At 42.8% G+C, this 14,991-nt stretch overlaps 1 protein-coding gene across 7 annotated transcripts in view; it reads right to left on the bottom strand.

Annotated features, from left to right (window-relative positions):
• The window catches only part of LOC110529476 (unconventional myosin-VI), a 130,476-nt gene that overhangs the window by 37,145 nt on the left and 78,340 nt on the right, over positions 1-14,991 (bottom strand). For all 7 annotated transcript variants that reach the window (XM_036984870.1, XM_036984869.1, XM_036984872.1 and 4 more), the window contains 5 exons: positions 13,579-13,706; positions 13,307-13,402; positions 12,842-13,012; positions 8,634-8,672; positions 29-122 (listed from right to left, as the gene is read on the bottom strand). In XM_036984870.1, coding sequence (XP_036840765.1) covers positions 29-122; positions 8,634-8,672; positions 12,842-13,012; positions 13,307-13,402; positions 13,579-13,706 — 528 coding nt within the window. The remainder of the gene's footprint in view (positions 1-28; positions 123-8,633; positions 8,673-12,841; positions 13,013-13,306; positions 13,403-13,578; positions 13,707-14,991) is intronic.

Raw genomic sequence — 14,991 nt, 5'->3', positions numbered from 1 at the left:
AATGTAACAATGCACTGTATATACTGACCTGAGCACTGCAACTGAGAGAGGATCTGGGCCCCTTCAAACTGGTGGCTGACCATCTTCAGATTGGGCTTGATACAACGGATGAAACTGGAGCCCTGGGAGGGAGGGAGAAGAGGCTGTTAGCCATAGATATCCTATTAAATTGAAGTGTTCTATATGTAATTTCATGTTGTTAGCCCTGACAGCAGCCACACTGAAGATGGCCACAGAGTACCTCTTTGGTGATCCAGATCTAAATTGGTTGGACATTGGCTTGAACATTATGGACTGACAAAATAAAAATGTTCACTGGAAGATTGATAAAATTATGGATGTGTCACTGCAACCTTAAAAGGTCCTCAACGATATCACCATTGTCCTTGATTCTAAGCAATACTGTGCTGCTATTTTTATTGACTTGGCCAAAGCTTTTGATACGGTAGACCATTCCATTCTTGTGGGACGGCTAAGGATTATTGGTGTATCTGAGGGGTCTTTGGCCTGGTTTGCGAACTACCTCTTTCAAAGAGTGCAGTGTATAAAGTCAGAAAATCTGCCACTGCCTGTCACCAAGGGAGTACCCCAAGGCTCAATCCTAGGCCCACGCTCTTCTCAATTTACATCAACAACATAGCTCAGGCAGTAGGAAGCATTCTCATCCACTTATATGCAATCGATACAGTCTTATACTCAGCTGGCCCCTCCCCGGAATTTGTGTTAAATTCTCGACAACAAAGCTTTCTTAGTGTACAACAAGCTTTCTCTACCATTAATCTGAACACCTCCAAACCAAAGGTCATGTGGTTAGGTAAGAAGAATGCCCCTCCTCCCACAGGTGTTATTACTACCTCTGAGGGTTTAAAGTACTTGGGAGTATGGCTTGATGGTGCACTGTCCTTCTCTCCGCACATATCAACGTTGCAGTCTAAAGTTAAATCTAGACTTGGTTTACTCCATCGTAATCGCTCCTCTTTCACCCCAGCTGCTAAACTAACCCTGATTCAGATAACCACCCTACCCATGCTAGATTAAGGAAACATAATTTATAGATCGACAGGTAAGGGTTTTCTCAAGCGGCTAGATGCACTCTATACTCCTCTGTAAACTGGTTACCTCTGTATACCCATCGCAAGACCCACTGGTTGATGCTTATTTATAAAACCCTCTTAGGCCTCAATCCCCCTTTTGAGATATCTACTGCAGCCCTCATCCTCCATATAAAACAACCGTTCTGCCAGTCACATTCTGTTAAAGGTCCCCAAAGCACACACATACCTGGGTTGCTCCTATTTTCAGTTCGATGCAGCTAGCGACTGGAACGAACTACAACAAACACTCAAACTGGACAGTTTAATCTCAATCTCTTCATTCAAAGACGCAATTATGGACACTCTTACTGACAGTTGTGGCTGCTTTGTGTGATGTATTGTTGTCTCTACCTTCTTGACCTTTGTGCTGTTGACTGTGCCCAATAATGTTTGTACCATGTTTTGTGCTGCTACCATGTTGTGTTGCTACCATGCTGTGTTGTCATGTGTTGCTGCCTTGCTATGTTGTGGTCTTATGTCTCTCTTTATGTAGTGTTGTCTCTGTTGTTGTGATGTGTGTTTTGTCCTATATTTATATTGTATTTTTTAAATATTTTTTTAAATCCCAGGCCCCCGTCCCTGCAGCAGGCCTTTTGTTAGGCCGTCACTGTAAATAAGAATTTGTTCTCAACTGACTTGCCTAGTTAAATAAAAATAAAATAAAAAATAAATATACATGTCACATGGGGGAGAGGTGTTGTGCCGTGAAGTGTTGCTTTATTATTTGTTATTTATTTTTTTGTGTAATTTTCCCCCTTTTCCTCCCCAATTTCGTGATTATGATCTTGTCTCATCGCTGCAACTCCCCAACGGGTCCGGGTGAGGCAAAGGTCGAGTCATGCATCCTTCGAAACATGACCTGCCAAATAGTGGTTGACCGATTATGATTTTTCAACGCCGATACCGATTATTGGAGGACCAAAAAAGCCGATACCGATTCATCGTCCGATTTAAAAATGTTTTTTTGTAATAATGACAATTACAACAATACGGAATGAACACTTATTTTAACATAATATAATACATCAATAAAATCAATTTAGCCTCAAATAAATAATGAAACATGTTCAATTTGGTTTAAATATTGCAAAAACAAAGTGTTGGAGAAGAAAGTAAAAGTCCAATATGTGCCATGTAAGAAAGCTAATGTTAAAGTTCCTTTCTCAGAACATATGAAAGCTGGTGGTTCCTTTTAACACGAGTCTTCAATATTCCCAGGTCAGAAGTTTTAGGTTGTAGTTATTATAGGAATTATAGGACTATTTCTCTCTATACCATTTGTATTTCATTAACCTTTGACTATTGGATGTTCTTATAGGCACTTTAGTATTGCCAGTGTAACAGTTTGCTTCCGTTCCTCTCCTCACTCCTACCTGGGCTCGAACCAGGAACACATCGACAGCAGCCACCCTCGACGCAGCGTTACCCATCGCTCCCACAAAAGCCGCGGGAGAGGAACAACCACTCCAAGTCTCAGAGCGAGTGACGTTTGAAACGCTATTAGCGCTATTGGCTAACTAGCTAGCCATTTCACATCGGTTACAAAAATATTTACTTCTGTGTATTGATTTTAAGAAAGGCATTGATGTTTATGGTTAGGTACACATTGCAGCAACGATAAGCACCGCATTGATTATATGCAACGCACGACACGCTAGATAAACTAGTAATATCATCAACCATGTGTAGTTAACTAGTAATTATGATTGATTGATTGTTAGTTATAAGATAAGTTTAATGCTAGCTAGCACCTTGGCTTACTGCATTCGCGTAACAGGCAACCTCCTCGTGGAGTGCAATGTAATCAGGTGGTTAGAGCGTTGGACTAGTTAACTGTAAGGTTGCAAGATTGAAACCTCCGAGCTGACAAGGTAATAATCTGTCGTTCTGCCCCTGAACGAGGCAGTTAACCCACCGTTCCTAGGCCGTCACTGAAAATAAGAATGTGTTCTTAACTTTTTAGGGATAGAGGGCAGCATTTTCACTTTGGAGGAATAGCGTGCCCAGAGTGAACTGCCTCCTGCTCTGTCCCAGATGCTAATATATGCATAGTATTATTACCATGAGATAGAAAACACTCTGAAGTTTCTAAAACTGTTTGAATGATGTCTGTGAGTATAACAGAACTCATATGGCAGACAAAAACCTGAGAAAATTCCAACCAAGAAGTGGGAAATCTGAGGTTTGTTGTTTTTCAAAGCTTGGCCTATGGAATACACAGTGTCTATGGGGTCAAATTGCACTTCCTAAGGCTTCCACTAGATGTCAACCGTCTTTAGAAACTTGTTTGAGGCTTCTACTGTAAAGGAGGGGCTCATAAGGGCTCTTTGAGTCAGTGGTCTGGCAGAGTGTCACAGGCTCATGACGCGCGGTCACGAGAGAGTTAGCTCTCGTTCCATGGCTTTTCTACAGACAATGGAATTCTCCGGTTGGAACATTATTGAACATTTATGATAAAAACATCCTAAAGATTGATTCTATACAACGTTTGATATGTTTCTACGACCAGTAATCTAACTTTTTGGAATTTTCGTCCGACTTTTATCGCTGGAAGTTGCACTCGCGTTTTGATTTGTTTACCAAACGCCCTAACAAAAGGAGGTCTATGGACATAAATTAAGAACTTTACCGAACAAATCAAACATTTATTGTGGAACTGGGATTCCTGGGAGTGCATTCTGATGAAGATCATCAAAGGTAAGTGAATATTTATAATGCTATTCTGACTAATGTTGACTGTGCAACATGGCGGAAATTTATTTTGGCTGGTTTGGGCTCTGAGCTCCGTACTCAGATTATTGCATGGTATGCTTTTTCCGTAAAGTGTTTTTGAAATCTGTCACAGGGGTTGCATTAAATTGATCGTCCCCCAACTAGCTTCAGAGTTCGTTCTGGTAGGTGACCTAAACTGGGATATGATTAACACCCCGGCAGTCCTACAATCTAAGCTAGATGCCCTCAATCTCACACAAATCATCAAGGAACCCACCATGTACAACCCTAAATCCGTAAACATGGGCACCCTCATAGACATTATCCTGACCAACTTGCCCTCCAAATACACCTCCGCTGTTTTCAATCAGGATGTCAGCGATCACTGCCTCATTGCCTGTATCCACTATGGGTCCGCAGTCAAACGACCACCCCTCATCACTGTCAAACGCTCCCTAAAACACTTCTGCGAGCAGGCCTTTCTAATCGACCTGGCCCGGGTATCCTGGAAGGATATTGCCCTCATCCCATCAGTCGAGGATGCCTGGTCATTCCTTAAAAGTAATTTCCTCACCATCTTAGATAAGCATGCCCCGTTCAAAAAAGTAGAACTAAGAACAGATATAGCCCTTGGTTCACTCCAGACCTGCCTGCCCTTGACCAGTACAAAAACATCCTGTGGCGGACTGCAATAGCATTGAATAGTCCCCACGATATGCAACTGTTCAGGGAAGTCAGGAACCAATACACGCAGTCAGTCAGAAAAGCAAAGGCTAGCTTTTTCAAACCAAAAATTTGCATCCTGTAGCTCTAACTCCAAAAAGTTTTGGGACACTGTAAAGTCCATGGAGAAGGCCACCCGGGAGGGGTGGCGCAGTGGTTAAGGGCGCTGTACTGCAGCGCCAGCTGTGCCATCAGAGTCCCTGGGTTCGCGCCCAGGCTCTGTTGTAACCGGCCGCGACCGGGAGGTCCGTGGGGCGACGCACAATTGGCCTAGCGTCGTCCGGGTTAGGGAGGGATTGGTCGGTAGGGATCTCCTTGTCTCATCGCGCACCAGCGACTCCTGTGGCGGGCCGGGCGCAGTGCTCGCTAGCCAAGGTTGCCAGGTGCACGGTGTAGCCTCCGACACATTGGTGCGGCTGGCTTCCGGGTTGGATGCGCGCTGTGTTAAGAAGCAGTACGGCTGTTTGGGTTGTGTATCGGAGGACGCATGACATTCAACCTTCGTCTCTCCCGAGCCCGTATGGGAGTTACAACAAAATTGGATACCACGAAATTGGGGAGAAAAAGGGGTAAAATTCAAAAAATAAATAAATAAATAAAAAAAAGTCCATGGAGAACAAGAGCACCTCCTCCCAGCTGCCCACTGCACTGAGGCTAGATAACACGGTCACCACTGATAAATCCATGATAATCGAAAATGTCAATAAGTATTTCTCAATGGCTGGCCATGGCTACTCCAACCTCAGCCAACAGTTCCGCTTACCCCGCAGATACTCGCCCAAGCCTCCCCAGCTTCTCCTTCACCCAAATCCAGACAGCAGATGCTCTAAAAGAGCTGCAAAACCTGGACTCGTACAAATCAGCTGGGCTAGACAATCTGAACCCTCTCTTTCTAAAACTATCCACCGCCATTGTTGCAACCCCTATTTCCAGCCTGTTCAACCTCGCTTTCGTATCGTCCAAGATCCCTAAAGATTGGAAAGCTGCCGCGGTCATCCCCCTCTTCAAAGGGGGTGACACCCTAGACCCAAACTGTTACAGACCTATATCCATCCTGCCCTGCCTATCTAAAGTCTTCGAAAGCCAAGTTAATAAACAGATCACTGACCATTTCGAATCCCACCCTAACTTCTCCGCTGTGCAATCCGGCTTCGGTCACGGGTGCACCTCAGCCACGCTCAAGGTACTAAACGATATCATAACCGCCATCGATAAAAGACAGTACTGTGCAGCCGTCCTGGCCAAAGGCTTTCGACTCCGTCAATCACCGTATTCTTATTGGCAGACTCAATAATAATGTGTTCTTCCTCATCTCTCTCCTTCACACTGTTCCTCCTTCCATTCTGTCTCTCCATCCTTTCCCTAACCTCCATCACGCCTTGGTTTTTCTAATGACTGCCTCGCCTGGTGCACCAACTACTTAACAGACAGAGTTCAGTGTGTCAAATCGGAGGGCCTGTTGTCCGGACCTCTGGCAGTCTCTATGGGGGTACCACAGGGTTCAATTCTTGGGCCGACTCTTTACTCTGTATACATCAATGATGTCGCTCTTGCTGCGGGCGATTCCCTGGTCCACCTCTACCATTCTGTATACTTCTGGCCCTTCCTTGGACACTGTGCTAACTAACCTCCAAACAAGCTTCAATGCCATACAACACTCCTTCCGTGGCCTCCAACTGCTCTTAAATGCTAGTAAAAACCAAATGCATGCTTTTCAAATGTTCGCTGCCCGCACCCGCCCGCCCGACTAGCATCACCATCCTGGACGGTTCCGACCTAGAATATGTGGACAACTATAAATACCTAGGTGTCTGCTTAGACTGTAAACTCTCCTTCCAGACTCATATTAAACATCTCCAATCAAAAATCAAATCTAGAATCGTCTTTCTATTTCGCAACAAAGCCCCCTTCACTCACGCCGCCAAACATACCCTAGTAAAACTGACTATCCTACCGATCCTCGGCTTCCAACACTCTACTCAGCAAACTGGATGCAGTCTATCACAGTGCCATCCGTTTTGTTACCAAATCACCTTATACCACCCACCACTGCGACCTGTATGCTCTAGTCGGCTGTCCCTCGCTACATATTCATCGCCAGACCCACTGGCTCCAGGTCATCTACAAGTCTATGCTAGGTCAAGCTCCGCCTTATCTCAGTTCACTGGTCACGATCACAACACCCACCCGTAGCACACGTTCCAGCAGGTATATCTCACTGATCATCCCCAAAGCCAACACCTCATTTGGCCGCCTTTCCTTCCAGTTCTCTGCTGCCAGTGACTGGAACGAATTACAAAAATCGCTGAAGTTGGAGAGTTATTTCCCTCACCAACTTTAAACATCAACTATCTGAGCAGCTAACCGATCGCTGCAGCTGTACATGGTCCATCTGTAAATAGCCCACCCAATCTACCTACCTCATCCCCATACTGTTTTAATTTTTTTACTTTTCACATCATCTGCTCATTTATCACTCTAGTGTTAATCTGCTAAATTGTAACTTTTCGCTCCTATGGCCTATTTATTGCCTACCTCCTCATGCCTTTTGCACACACTGTATATAGACTTTCTTTTTTCTACTGTGTCATTGATTTGTTTATTGTGTTACGGGCTTGTTTATTGTTTACTCCATGTGTAACTCTGTGTTGTTGTCTGCTTCACACTGCTTTGCTTTATCTTGGCCAGGTCGCAGTTGCAAATGAGAACTTGTTCTCAACTAGCCTACCTGGTTAAATAAAGGTGTTAAATTTTTTTTTTTAATTAAGGAGAAGTATATCTAAAGTTCCATGCATAACAGTTGTATTTTCATCAACATTTATAATGAGTATTTCTGTAAATGTATGTGGCTCTCTGCAAAATCACTGCATGTTTTGGAAGCAAAACATTACTGAACATAACACACCAATGTAAAATTAGATTTTTTAAAATATAAGTATGCACTTTATCGAACAAAACATACATGTATTCTGTAACATGAAGTCCTATGAGTGTCATCTGATGAAGATCATCAAAAGGTTAGTGATTCATTTTATCTCTATTTGTGCTTTTTGTGACTCCTCTCTTTGACTGGAAAAATGGCTGGGGTTTTCTGTGACTTAGTGGTGATCTAACATAAACGTTTGTGGAGCTTTCGCTGTAAAGCATTTTTGAAATCATACACCGTGCTGGATTAACGAGAATGGTATCTTTAAAATGGTGCCTAATACTTGTATGTTTGATCAATTTCATTTATGAGATTTCTGTTGATTTGTATTTGGCTCCCTGCAATCTCATTGGCTGTTGGCGAGGGTTCCCAGACAGGTTAATGTTTCTTATAAAAACAAGAAATTACGCAGTCGTCTTTCCTCAACTCTTAGCTAAGAGAGACTGGCACGCATAGTATTAATATTAGCCCTCTGATTAAAATGAAGAGCAAGATGTGCCGCTCTGTTCTGGGCCAGATGCAGCTTAACTAGGTCTTTCTTTGCAGCACTTGACCATATGACTGGACAATAATCAAGATAAGATAAAACTAGAGCCTGCAGGACTTGCTTTGTGGAGTGAGAAATCAGAGCATCTCTTTATTACGGACAGACCTCTCCCCATCTTCACAACCATTGAATCTATGTTTTTACCAAAACAGTTTACAATCTCAGGGCAGTTTACAATTTATTGGGCAAAACAATCTAAAACACAACCAAAACAAACTACAAATTGTTCAAACAAGTTTGTAGTCACAAGCTTGATGTAGTCATTGCGTGCTAGGAATATGAGACCAAATACTACACTTTTGACTACTTTAATACAATATAAGTGAAGTGAAAACTTATTCAAATGGTGTGACTACATACATAAAATGCTTTCATTTCTAAACAATAAAGCAGATATGTGTGAAAATACCCTCAAATAAAAGGTGACATTCTGTACTGATGCAACATATAAAACATTTAATCTCAGATCCATAATGCTGGAGCATAGAGTCACATGTACACATGTTATCCTAACTATCAAAATAAATGGCGAGGCGAGTGTATATTATATGACAACTGATCTCAGTTCAAGTTAGATGCCCTATGTGTGGGGTAAAGTAGTAAATTGTTGAGCACTGTAGTAAATACTAACCGTGCTGCGAAGCTTCTCCAGTAGAATGTTCAGCTGGGTCTGTTGAGGTAAAAGAAAACATTTGTTCAGTGATACAGACCAACTCCACAGACCTGTCTGGTCCAACACAGCATGAACACATGCTTATTAAAGGGTACTTGCTCCCTCTCTGCCTCCAGCGCTCCTGTCCAACACTCAAAACAACAGCTACTTAAGCAACAGTACAGCCGCGACAGACACACATTCATGGTTAAAGCGCATTGAAACGAAAGACAAAGACATTTTGTTTTAATGTATCATGCAAACAGGCCTAAATACAACTGATAGGACTACAGGAACTGAGGGACAGACAGATGGATGCATGGTAGCCAACTAACTGGACACTGAGATGACAGACAGATGGATGCATGGTAGCTAACTAACTGGATACTGTGATGACAGACAGATGGATGCATGGTAGCCAACTAACTGGACACTGTGAGATGACAGACAGATGGATGCATGGTAGCTAACTAACTGGACACTGAGATGACAGAAAGATGGATGCATGGTAGCCAACTAACTGGACACTGTGCGATGACAGAAAGATGGATGCATGGTAGCCAACTAACTGGACACAGATGACAGACAGATGGATGCATGGTAGCCAACTAACTGGACACTGAGATGACAGACAGATGGATGCATGGTAGCCAACTAACTGAGATGACAGACAGATAACCGCTTGTTGGCCCCTCTGTCACTGATCTAGAGCTCTGGTTGCAAAACCCCTGGAACCTTCCCAAAATGTCCCGGTTTTCCAGAAATCCCAGTTGGAATTCCCTAATAAGTCCAGGAATTGTCCATACCGGGATTTCTGGAAAATCTGGGAAGTTACCGTCATTTTGCAACCTTAATCTGCAGAGAGTTGCGTTTAACAGACAGACTGCTCTAGGGACCATCCCCGGGACATTAATATTTATAAACCCAGCAGGATCTCTCAAATAAACAGCTGATAACGCTCTCTATCTCACCTTGTAACTCTGAGAACAGACAGGTACAAAACGCTGAATCACTGATTAGGCCTTAGTCAAGCTCTAAGCCTTATAATCTACAGCATATCACTTTCTACAGTAACTACCTTATTAACAGTAGCTGCTTAATATGTACAGTAGCTGCCTGGCAGGCAGTCCTATTCGGTGCCACTGCCAACTGGCATGTACACTGGTCAATAAGAATCGTAATAATTTTATTATGGAATCATAAGAAGATAATGGGATTGTAGGGACAATTGCTCGGTGGACATTGATCCTGTCATTGAACATTTCTATAATCCTATATGCTAAAGTATCTCACTGCAAACTACACAATATTGCAAACTCTTCATACTACACTCCTGATAATGATATGAATAACATCTCAATTGATTGGAATTGGAAGCTGCCGACATCAAGATGTCATTAGCAAGTGTTGCAGTGATGCAGGAAACAAACGGCGATTAACAGGGAGACAGCACAGAACCAGGACTGGGGAGGTAGGGGACAGGGAAGGGGGTGACTGGAGGCAGTTAGCTGGAGAACAGCAGGGTGTTGCCTGCGTTATTCACTGATGCATTGTGGGATTCATAGCACACAACGGAACAGGACAAGTTACCTTACTCCCCTGACTGATTCTGATTTGAACCGCTATATGTATCTACTTTTCCTGTCTGTATTTCTCCCTCTCTCTACACACCTTTTGGACTTTAAATCACAGCTATGATTTTATTTATTTTTTATTTTCCCTTATTTAACCAGGTAGGCTAGTTGAAAACAAGTTCTCATTTACAACTGCGACCTGGCCAAGATAAAGCAAAGCAGTGCGACACAAACAACAACAGAGTTACACATGGTATAAACAAACATCCAGTCAATAACACAATAGAGAAAAAGTCTATGTACAGTGTGTGCAAATAAGGTAAGATAAGGGAGGAAAGGCAATAAATAGGCCATAGTGGCTAAATAATTACAAATTAGCCATTAAAACACGAGTGATAGATGTGCAGAAGATGAATTTGCAAGTAGAGATACTGGGGTGCAAAAAGGCAAAACAATAAAAGAATAACAGTATGTGGATGAGGTAGTTGGATGGGCTATTTACAGATGGGCTATGTACAGGTGCAGTGATCTGTGAGCTGCTCTGACAGCTGGTGCTTAAAGTTAGTGAGGGAGATATGAGTCTCCAGCTTCAGCGATTTTTGCAATTCGTTCCAGTCATTGGCAGGAGAGAACTGGAAGGAAAGGCAGCCAAAGGAGGAATTGGCTTTGGGGGTGACCAGTGAAATATACCTGCTGGAGCACGTGCTACGGGCGGGTGCTGCTATGGTGACCAGTGAGCTGAGATAAGGCGGGGCTTCACCTAGCAAAGACTTATAGATGACCTGGAGCCAGTGGGTTTGGCGATGAATATGAAGCGAGGGCCAGCCAACGAGAGCAAACAGGTCGCAGTGGTCGCATATGGGGCTTTGGTGACAAAACGGATGGCACTGTGATAGACTGCATCCAATTTGCTGAGTAGAGTGTTGGAGGCTATTTTGTAAATGACATCGCCGAAGTTAAGGATCGGCAGGATAGTCAGTTCTACGAGGGTATGTTTGGCAGCATGAGTGTTGCGAAATAGGAAGCTGAATCTAGATTTTGGATTGGAGATGCTTAATGTGAGTGTGGAAGGAGAGTTTACAGTCTAACCAGACACCTAGGTATTTGTAGTTGTCCACATAATCTAAGTCAGAACCGTCCAGAGTATTGATGCTGGACAGGCGGGCAGGTGCGTGCAGCGATCGGTTGAAGAGCATGCATTTAGTTTTACTTGCATTTAAGAGCAGTTGGAGGCCACGGAAGGAGAGTTGTATGGCATTGAAGCTCGTCTGGAGGTTAGTTAACATAGTGTCCAAAGAAGGACTAGCAGTATACAGAATGGTGTTGTCTGCATAGAGGTGGATCAGAGAATCACCAGCAGCAAGAGCGACATCATTGATGTATACAGAGAAAAGAGTCGGCCCGAGAATTGAACCCTGTGGCACCCCCGTAGAGACTGCCAGAGGTCCGGACAACAGGCCATCCGATTTGACACATTAGAACTCTGTCTGAGAAGTAGTTGGTGAACCAGGCGAGGCAGTCATTTGAGAAACCAAGGCGTGATGGGGGGTAGGGAAAGGATGGAGAGACAGAATGGAAGGAGGAACAGTGGGAAGGAGAGAGATGAGGAAGAACACATTAACAGAATGTAGAAACAAAATGAACTCTGGAAACTAAACCAGAGGAAGATTAAATCAAAACACATTATGCAACCCTGAAAAATAAGCTGCATTCAAATCCTCTAAAATTGTATGTATGTAACTTTTTGTAACTATTGTACTCCAACTTTCCTTCCTCTCCACTGTGTCTAGCAGTACCAATGATAGCTTACAATAACTGCTTATTAACATGAATGAATATTGAACCCCCTAACGCTCCTCTGATTTCACTTACAACAGACACAGCATCTTAACACATCTTACAGACCTGCTATGGCTGTTAAAGGCCCAGTGCAGTCAAAAACTTGATTTTCTTATGTTTCATAAACAGTATATATATATATATGAGGTTGTAATAATACTGTAAATTGTGAAAATTATGATAATACCCTTTTAATGTAAGTGCTGTTTGAAAAGGCAGCCTGAAATATTTGCCTGTTTTGGTGGGATGGAGTTTTGGCCAGCCTGGTGACATAACCAGGTGGTAAACTAGTAAATAGACCAACAAGAAAAACCTCTATGCCAATAACAGCTAGTTTTACACTCCTCACTCAGACCACACCCAGACAGTCATAGCAAAATTATTTATTGAGAAATTGTGGAAAAGTGATATTAATGTAGCGAATTATCAGTGCAGTCAATTGACTTTATGTCGCTCACTTAGATTTAGATTTAAAAAAACATATTTTGGACCATTTTAATTGAAAACCCATCACAGTAAGGTACTTTAATTGTTACCCAGAAATGATTTGACGTTGAGATAAAAACATCTAGAATGGACCTTTAAAATTGACATTTATACCCATTCCCCCTCAATATTCCATGGCTGCATCAATGGCACCCTATGCCCTATGGGTCCTGGTCAAAAGTAGAACACTAGGTAATAAATAGTGTCCCATTTGGGATACCTACCATGTTGAGCAGCACATTAATAAAGTGTGGAAGTAAAAGGCAGTGGATTAAAATTTGTCCTCACCTTGAATTTGTTGCCGACGCTGATGAAGCTGAGCTTGCCGGCCTTCTGTTTCGAGTCCTTGGTGTTGTTGGAGTTCTCAAAGAGCTCCCGGATAAACCGGTCCTTAGACTCACTCACTAGGCACTCCAGGGACATGTGCAGTGCATCATTGTTCTTCTCCACAAACTTGGTCTGCAATTCAGAGAAAACGTAGAACCTTGAAGATGCAGAAGCACACCCAGTTCAGAAAAATTCTACTCTGGTTGGAGGATAAGTGGGGCACTTATGTGAATTCCACATGCTGGGTTTTGTGCAGGTTTCAAAGAGGAGGAGAATGTTTGGTTGAAGATGCTGCAGTATAGGCCTACCACAAGGACATAGGGGATTACTTAAACAGACCGAAGTCTGATCATATAAAAAGGTGTAATGTTGATGTTTTCTAGCCTTCAGACATCCTGCGGTGTCATTTTGTGAACATAAATGTACCGTCTCATAGCACACCGCTCCTGCAAAGTGTCTGACGATGAATCCCTCGTCATCCCTCACATTCCTGTGAACTTGCAGCTTTGATTTCCGGGGCACCTGAGGAACACATTTCACGCTATACATTTTAAATAAGTGAACAAAATACAACCACAGAGACAAGACTTATTCCAATGGCTTAACAAACCCACGACTGACATTACGGACGATAAAACACACACAACCTATAAGTACACAGAGAACGGACATGAATCCTGGTTAAAGTAAGAACTCACGGTCAGTCGGAAGTGGTTCTTGTGTTTGTTGTGTACGGTCTCTGCAAAGTGCTGGTCACTGGGCTGAGGTAGACGGTTCTCTTCATCCAGGATGTCCAGGATGCCCACCAGCTTGGCCTCCACGAGGTCTGTAGACAGACACAGCGGTCAGGAGTCAGGGGTCAAGAGATCCCAAAATGACTGTATCCAATAAGTCAGTGTAGCCTTAGAGCTATCCTAGCCTGTTGCTTCACGTATTTCATTAGGGGTTTAGTCTTTATATAGTCTAGGGCCACTGACGGTGTAAGATATCCAATTACGCTAGGGAAGGGTGGTGTACCTGTCAAAAACCAATTTAAGGTGTAATAAAATAATGAAAATGTTTCAGTTCAGAATAGTCTGACCTTGACCTACACAGACCACTTTGCACGAGTGAACAACGGCTTATTAAGACATGACTGAATGACACATCCATAGTTAGAGCTGCAGTGACTCACTCTTTCCATAGGTTAGTCGAGAGAGAGAGAGAGAGAGAGAGAGAGAGAGAGAGAGAGAGAGAGAGAGAGAGAGAGAGAGAGAGAGAGAGAGAGAGAGAGAGCAGGTGTTTTATGCATAGAAAAGTCAGTAAAAACAAAGAAATTGGGATGGAAAAATATTTGTAGATTTTCAAGTGATTGCATAGCCAATATACAGTGTAAATGGGGTCAGATTGCACTTCCTAAGGCTTCCACTAGATGTCAACAGTCTTTAGAACCTTGTTTCAGCCTTCTATTGTGAAAGGGGAGCAAATAAGAGCTGTTTGAACCAGTGGTCTGGCTGAAAGCCTTGCGTTTAGTCACGCGCACGGCCGTGAGCGCGAGCTCCATTCCCTTTCATTTCTAAAGCCAAAGGAATTTTCCGGTTGGAATATTATTGAAGATTTATGATAAAAACATCTTAAAGATTGATTCTATACATAGTTTGACATGTTTCTACAAACTGTAATGGAACTTTTTTGTGCCCGGACTATTTGGACATAAAGATGTATTTGGACATAAAGATTAACTTTATCGAACAAAACAAACATTTATTGGAACGGACATTTATTGGAGACCTGGGAGTGCCATCAGATGAAGATCATCAAAGGTAAGTGATTAATTTTAATGCTATTTCTGACTTTTGTGACACCTCTCCTTGGTTGGAAAATGGATGTATGGTTTTCTGTGGCTAGGCGCTGACCTAACATAATCGCATGGTGTTCTTTTGCCGCAAAGCCTTTTTGGAATCAGACAATGTGGCTGGATTAACAAGAAGTGCATCTTTAAAATGGTGTTTAATACTTGTATGTTGGAGGAATATTAATTATGAGATTTCTGTTGTTTGAATTTGGCGTCCTGCAGTGTCAATGGATGTTGGTCAGGTGGGACACTACCGTCCCATCCCACTGGTGCCAGA

The sequence above is a fragment of the Oncorhynchus mykiss genome, chromosome 8 (genome assembly GCF_013265735.2).
Source record: "Oncorhynchus mykiss isolate Arlee chromosome 8, USDA_OmykA_1.1, whole genome shotgun sequence".
NCBI lineage: Eukaryota > Metazoa > Chordata > Actinopteri > Salmoniformes > Salmonidae > Oncorhynchus > Oncorhynchus mykiss.
The sequence above is the reverse complement of the archived record's forward strand: the minus strand, read 5'-3'. Positions and strand labels throughout refer to the sequence as shown.